This window comes from Sorex araneus, chromosome 8 (assembly GCF_027595985.1).
Source record: "Sorex araneus isolate mSorAra2 chromosome 8, mSorAra2.pri, whole genome shotgun sequence".
Lineage (NCBI taxonomy): Eukaryota > Metazoa > Chordata > Mammalia > Eulipotyphla > Soricidae > Sorex > Sorex araneus.
In genome coordinates, this window is record NC_073309.1 from 53,535,901 (window position 1) to 53,543,498 (window position 7,598).

Here is a 7,598-nt window from a genome sequence, read left to right on the forward strand (position 1 = left end):
CGGGGAGGGGAGTGGGCTCTGAGCCCTGGGGGTGGGTGGGGGGCACCCAGGTATAACCCCTGTACCCCGGCCACTCTAGAAACTGTTTCAAGGACAGCTGGAGAGACAAGTTCAGTCCACTGTTGACAGAGCAGGGAGGGGGAGCCCCAATTCCAGGACACTCAAGGGGCTTCCTGGAGGGAGGAGTATCTCTACCATCTTCAGGAAGGATGTGGCGAGGAGGGGCTCCGGAAGGCAGGTCAGGGTGAGCCCCTGGGGGGTATGCCGCATCAGGGTGCTGGGTCCACTGTTGACTCACTAGTTGGAACGGATGGTGTCCTGGATCCATTTGATGAAGCGGCAGAGGTTGGTGTAGACGCCAGGCTTGTTGGGCTTGCCACATGGGAAGTCACCCCAAGACACAAGGCCCTGAAGGGAGCCATTGCAGACCAAGGGGCCCCCGGAGTCACCCTGCAGAGTTGGGGGGGAATGGTGGAAGTAGGGGTGAGTGGAGGAAGGGAGAAGACAGAGAATGGGGGTGGCAAGATGGGAACATGGGTGCGAAAGGGGAAGATGGGGAGGCAGGGAAGAGGGAGAAGCTTAGCACTGCACCTGCTCCCCGGCCCCCGGCCCCTGACCTCTGCCCTTCTCAGGGCTGCTCCTCCGAGCCGTGCCCTCTGGGTCCGTCCTTGCCCCGCATCCACACCTGACCCCACTCCACTTGTTCTCGCACCTCTCTTTTGCAGAAAGACAGTTAAGGAGCCCCTGCAAGGGTCTGACATTGGGCTGGATGACTCCACCATGGGGGACTGTTGTGGGTCCTCCAAGGAGTGGAGCAGTGGCTCTGGGTATTACCCGCTAAATGCCAGTCACCATTTTACCCCTCCAGCACAGTGAGACCACCGAGTCTTTGGCATTGCCTGGGCCAGAGGGGAGGGCAGCGTGCAGGGTGCTTGCCTTGTGGGTGACCAACCTGCCTTTGATTCTCAGCACCCCACATGGTCTCCAGAGCCCTAATGTGAGTGATCCCTGAGCACAGAGCCAAGAGCACCACTGGGTGTGGCCGTCCCCTACAAATGGACTTTAGCATGGTCGAATGATCCCTAGATGAGACCCACTGTCTTGGTCTAGTTTGGGGGTCCTGGCCTGTATTTCCCAGCGCTCCCTTTCAGTATCCTTCTAGGAGCACTGTCCTCTTGCTTGTCACTCCTTGGTTCTGTTTGTGCAGACGGCGAGTGCCTGTGGAGGCCCGGCAGAAGACAGCCTCCTTCCCCTCTCAGTGTCCCCACCCCCGCCCCCCCGCACCCCAGCCGACTCAGTTCCCAGGCAAAGGGGCTTGGCTGTCTGGGTGGTGAATCTGGTGACTCCACTCTGCAATTTTCATGTTTGGTTTGACATGGCAGAACATCATTTGCCAGGCCCGCAGCTAACTGCCTCAAGCCTCAGCGGCTGGGGATAAAATGGAGCTAGAAATCCCGAGTGGAGTTCAGGGGCAGGTACACGGGGACTTGCAAGTATCCTGTAATTAGCTGGAACCTTGGTTGCTATCCGGTTGGTATTTGTGTTATTGTGGTGGTTACGTTTTGCTTTTTTTTTTTCCCCCACAGGGGAAGCATAGCTGGTGATGCTCAGGGCTTGCTCCTGGCTCTGCACTCAGGAATCACTCCTGGCACTACTCAAGGAGCCATATCGGATGCTGGGGATCGAACCTGGGTTGCTGCATGCAAGGAAAGTGCCCTCCCCACTGTACTATCGCTCCGGCCCTGGTTATTGCTTTTAATGGCCATACTCAGACCACTCTCCAAAGGAAAAAGAAGGGCCAGAAGGCTGGAAAGAGAGAGAAACCGAAGGCGTGAGTTCAGGCTTTGGGGGTCAGCTGGCTCGATTCCCAGCTCCGCCTCGTCCCGAGATCACCTCTACATCACCTTCTCTCTGGGTTCTCCTGGTGTGGACACCACCCCAGCTGGTGGGGACAGATTAGAAACTGGGCAATCTGGGAAGTTGCTGCACTTGTCAGGTTTATAATAATAATAATAATAATAATAATAATAATAATAATAATAATAACAACAACAACAACAACAACAACCCCCCAAAAAACTTGGCAGGGGGGAGGAGTCAGATGGTCAGGGTCATCAGGAGGGAACTGATCCTGCTGTGTGACCTCAAAGCACAGGGCAGCCACCATCACGGGGAACCTGGACAATGAGCATCTGTGAGGAGACCTGGGGGTCCGCCCAGTGGGGCACTGCAGGCTCACAGCCACCCAACTGACACCAGCGCTGTCACTTGTGTTCATTCAACAACATGCAAGTGCGCTGGCGTGAATGGGCTCAGTCTCCCTCGATGGAGCTCAGCGTTACCCAAGAACCAGAGAATCCAGAACTATCTGTGCATGTGCGGCTCCTCTGCCTCTGCAGTCTGTGCCCCCAGGGGCCTTTCCAGGCAGTATTCCGGGTCCAGGCATGGCGCCAAGGATGAACTCCAGGTTTGCCGTGGGCAGGGCCAGCACCTTAACCTCTGTGCCATCTCTCCATCCCTGCCATGTCCCTCGGACAGTTCACTGGGGGTCTGGACATGACGCAGACAGCGAGAGAACCAGCGTCACACTCAGGAGGCCTGACTTCAGTGCCCAGCACTGCATGGTCCCCAGTGTTATGATGGAAATTTATTATGCTTGGCTTTATGGTCTTTTTTGGAGGGGCTACACCCAGCGATGCTCTGGGGTACTCCTCGCTCTGCACTCAGGAATTACTCTTGGCAGTGTGCAGGGGAACCATATGGGATGTGGGGGATTGAACCTGGGTCAGCTGTGTTCAAGGCAAAAGCCCTCCCCACTGTACTAATGCTCCAGTCCCCTAAATTTGCTTTTATAATTGACTTAAAGAATGTACTTTAAGGGACTGGAGCGATGGCACAGCAGGTAGGGTGTTTGCCTTGCATACGGCCGACCCAGGTTCAATTCCCAGTATCCCATATGGTCCCCCAAACACTGCCAGGAGTAATTCCTGAGTACATGAGCCAGGAGTAACCCCTGTGCATCGCCAGGTATGACCCAAAAAGCCAAAAAAAAAAAAAAGAATGTACTTTAAGGAGATGGGCTGGAGAGATAGCACAGCAGGTAGGGCATTTGCCTTGCACGCAGCCGGCTTGGGTTTGATTCCTCCATCCCTCTCAGAGAGCCTGGAAAGCTACCGAGAGTATCTAGCCTGCATGGCAGAGCCTGGCAAGTTACCTGTGGCGTATTCGATATTCCAAAAACAGTAACAACAAGTCTCACAATGGAGATGTTACTGGTGCCTGCTCGAGTAAATCGATGAGCAATGGGATGACAGTGATACTTTAAGGAGAAAACTTTGCTTGTGAGTGGAAAGTTTTTTTTTTTTTTTTAAAAAAGATACCACCCTGTTTGCACTTGGGATGAACTTCACTGTTCCACGAGAAGACAATGCTGATTTAAGGAAACTGTCACCAGACTGATCAGGAACCATCCTGTGCCTGTGCCCCCGCAGGGTGTGAGCACAAAGCAAAGGAATGATGCATTACAGGGATGCCCGCTAGAAACATACTCGGGAAGCCCTGAGCTTGGGCTAAGCCTTCAGGTGCTGGCCTAGCCTTGACCCACCAGTCTGATCAGCAGGTGTAGTAAAGGCCTCCTTGTTCCCTACCATGGGTGGTCTCAGTGTGCTTCATTAAGCAAATATCCGGTACAACATCAGCACCAACAGTGAGTGACCCTTGAGCTACTAGGAGTAGCTCCCAAGCATTACTGGGTGTGGCCCGAAACCAATGAATCCACCAGACAACAATCCCCTCCAAAACCAAAGTGTTCTCTCTCTCTCTCTCTCTCTCTCTCTCTCTCTCTCTCTCTCTCTCTCTCTCTCTCTCTCTCCCGTCCTTCCTTCCTTTTAGGGTCATGCCCGGCAATGCTCAGGGGTTACTTCTGGCTCTGCACTCAGGAGTTACTCCTGGAGGTGCTTGGGGGACCATATGGGATGCTGAGGATGGACCCGAGGTTGGCCATGTGCAAGGCAAATGTCAAATGCCTTACCCCACTGTACTCTTGCTCCTATCCCACCTTTTCCTTTTCTTCCTTTCTAAAAAGTTTCTACTAGGAAATTTAGCAAGACATGATGCATCTGTGGGTAGCAGTGCTCCAAAGCAGGAACTCAGGGCTCTTCATGGACCTGGCATTGGTTGGCTCTTAGCAAAGTTCCCAGTCCCATAGCTGCCACCGAGCTTGCCTGCCCAGAAGCTGAGATGGTGAGCATTACCTGGCAAGAATCTCTGCCCGCTTCATCGCCTGCACAGAACATGGTGGCGTCTATCTGTCCTGGGTAGGCCGACTGGCATTTGTCCTGACTTATCACGGTGACATTCAGGCACTGGAGGAAGTTGGGGAAGTTCACTGTCAAGGAGAGATGTCCGTGAGCCAGGGCGGAGTGCTGAGAGGCAGAGACGGGGGGCAAGGAGGCAGCTGTGGGCAGAGACTCACCCTGGGGACTGGTGGTTGTTCCCCAGCCAGACACGAGGCAGTTGGTCCCGGCGGAGGGGCACTGGGAGGAGATCTGGATGGGTTTGACAGAGTCACTTGGTACGACTTTTCTGTTCAGTTTGATGAGCATGAGGTCATTGGAGTGGCCAGGGTGGCTATAGCCGGGGTGGGGGATGGATTTGACCCCCTGGAACAGCTGCTGCCCAGATTCATAGGCGGGCGACAGGGCGTAGTGGCCAAGACGGATTTTGACAAATCTGAAGAAGTAGGTGGTACAGTTGGTCCAGCGCTGATCCCACCCCACGGGCCCTACCTGGTTCCCAGCCCAGCCCCACTCGCAGCCCCAGTACAAACATCACACAGCCCTGTGCCTGACCCCCAACCCCCATCACAGCTCCAAACCCATCCCATGTCCCAACATAGAACAACCAACAGACGTTGCTGTCCGAATCCCAAACCTTCAACCCCAAATCCCACATCCCCCAGGTCAAGTTCAAATCCAACTACCTCCAGCACCACCCATAACTCTAATCCCAGCCCCATCTGCACTTCTATATCCACACTCCAGTTTTGTCTTTATCTGCACCCCACCATCCACAGAGGGATGCCCACCTCACATCCAACTCAGACCCAACCTCACACCCAACGCGAACCCCTTACTCAAATCAACACATGCAACGCCCAAGCCCAAATCCAGCTACCTCCAATCCCATGCCTAATCCCAACCCACTCCATATTCCATCCCGCATCTGATTCCTGGTGCACCCCACCCCTGGGTCACGTCCCACCCCTACAGCATCCCACCTACAGCCCCACACCTGCTGCCCGTCCAGCGCCCCTGCAAGCTCCCACTCACTGCTTGTGGCAGTGGGCCGCCGTGAGCAGCCACTGAGGATCCACCAACACAGCCCCGCAGTACAGGGTGTTGGACTTCAGCAGCAGGGCACCCTGCCAGGGTTGGGCGTTCCTTGTGCAGTTCGTCCCATTCATGATGCGGTTGCTGTCCGACCGGGTGTCTTCCCTGGTCCCAGCGCCAAGATTTTGGGTGTTCCAAGAAGGCCCATTGACAGAAGGGTAGTTGCAGGATGAGGCAACATTCGCATGAACGGGCTCTGGGATTTTAAAAAGTGGGTGGGGCTTGGGTCAGGAGCAAGGCCAGCTGGAAGATGTCTGAGTGCTGATTGGCTCTGAATCTGGGGGGAGGGGCAGGACCAGGGCTTCAGAAGGCAGGGCCAGGTCCTGGATCCTAGCCAATCAGCATGGGGTGGCTGAAGAGTGTTGAAGGCTTCAGGTTCGGGTCGTGATACTGGACGGAGGGGACCTCAAGATATCTATTAGTGGGCAGCCCTGGGGCGGAGCCAACACTGCGGGGCTGGTAATGATGGGGAGTGGGGTGGGGGGACTGGAAATCCACTTGAGTGGTGTGGATGGCGGCTTAGCTGCTCCATCCACACCATGAGCGTGATTTTGGGGAGGGTTCAAGAGTGGACAAAGGGGAGGCTGGGGGCCTGTTCAGATCACAGAGAGGGGCCCTAGGGGGAGGAGCCACGCTCTCAGGGACCCAGACTTCGGTGGAGATCCTGCCTTTGAGGAAATGAGGTGGAGTGAGAGTTGGGGCTGGGGAGAGGCAGGCCAGAGCCCAGTGGATTCTCCGGCAGGGTGCTAGCCGGCACCCATGTCAGGCGCTCAGACCACGGACAGACAGATCCTCGCGGCAGGCCCCATCGCCTCCTTGGGGGTTGTGCCGCCCACAGACCAGCACACACACGGCACAGCTGCAAACACTCATGGCAGCCACAGGCACCGCCTCATGCGCACATGTGTGGGCATCAGGCCTCATGGGCCCAGCGTGAGAAGGATCACCACCTGGTGTCACCCGCCTTCACACAGCCGCTGTCTCCACACGCGCTCCCTCCCGCAGGCTGGGGACAGCGCACACAGCTGCCCGTTATGTGGCGTCCCAGCCAACCGCCTGGACATAGCCTCCAGCGGTCACATGGGCCCCACAGGTCATCCACTCGCTGCATGCACATGACCCCCAGTAGTCACCCAGCCACAATGTTCACTGAAACAAGCACTCTTGTTCCACTCAATCCTGTGAAACAGGATGCGACTCCCAGAGGTCAGCAGACACACACAGAGGGTGGACAGTTCCGAGCAACCAACACCCAGCCACATCTCACAGAGGGTTGCTCACCTGCCACATGGGGTCACTCAAGAGGGGACAAGGCTATATAACACACACAAGCACAACCACACATGGCCACATACAACTATAGGCAGAGCCACACACAACCGCACACAATCACAACACAACCACGCACAACCACATAGTCACGTACGCACACATAGTCACATAAAACCACACACTACAATACACAATCACACAGCCACACATGACACAGATAGACACAGACTCACACTCCTGCGTCTGGGACTCCTATCGGTTCTCCCGGGTCCCTGATGGTCACTGCAGTGTCTCGGGAATGCCCGGGGTCCCTATGGGCACTGCAGTGTCTTGGGGATGCCCCAGGGGCTCTGCTTACCTATCAGCCCCAGAGCCAGGCTGGTGGTCAGGGCGCCTAACATCCAGGGCAGTGCGGAGGCCATGGCTGCGTCTGTGCGGGGGAGGGGGGAAGCAGGGGCAGCGATCAGAGCCCCTTCCCCACCAGGAGGACAAGCACCCAGAGGCTGAGTACAGACTCAGTGGCTTCAGAGGGGCTGACCTCCGCCCTCCGCCCTGACTGGGGGGCGGGGAGGGCATGAGGAGAAGACCGAGGCATGGGGGCAGCGACCATGCCCTCCCTGAGCCCTCCCTGGCCTCACCTGTGTCCCCCAGGTAGGGGTGGGGAACCTCTTCCAGCTCCGCCGTGCAGCTGACTCGCGCCTGCTCCTTCCGGCGCTGGCCTGTGTTATAACCACCCACTGAGCCCCAGGGGCGAATTCCCAGGGTGTGAGGCGCCCGCCCGCCAGGGCCTCAGCAATCACTCCTCCGGCCCCCTTCCTCCGCCCCAGGGCACCCCCCACCCAGGGGCGCGGCCCCTCCATGAGAGGGAGGGTCTCTGGGCAGTTGCGCCCACCCCCCCACCGGGGAGCCCGGGAATGCCTGTCTCCCCGCAGTCCA

At 56.8% G+C, this 7,598-nt stretch overlaps 1 protein-coding gene across 1 annotated transcript; it reads right to left on the reverse strand.

Moving 5' to 3' along the window:
* Positions 1 to 297: 297 nt before the first annotated feature.
* KLK5 (kallikrein related peptidase 5) lies at positions 298 to 7,349 on the reverse strand. Its single transcript, XM_004619875.2, has 6 exons — positions 7,301 to 7,349; positions 7,021 to 7,092; positions 5,331 to 5,586; positions 4,475 to 4,731; positions 4,254 to 4,387; positions 298 to 450 (listed from the first exon to the last, which is right to left on the reverse strand). Exons 2-6 carry the CDS (start codon positions 7,082 to 7,084, stop codon positions 298 to 300), a joined length of 864 nt encoding a protein of 287 aa, XP_004619932.1. The 5' UTR covers positions 7,085 to 7,092; positions 7,301 to 7,349.
* Positions 7,350 to 7,598: the final 249 nt, after the last annotated feature.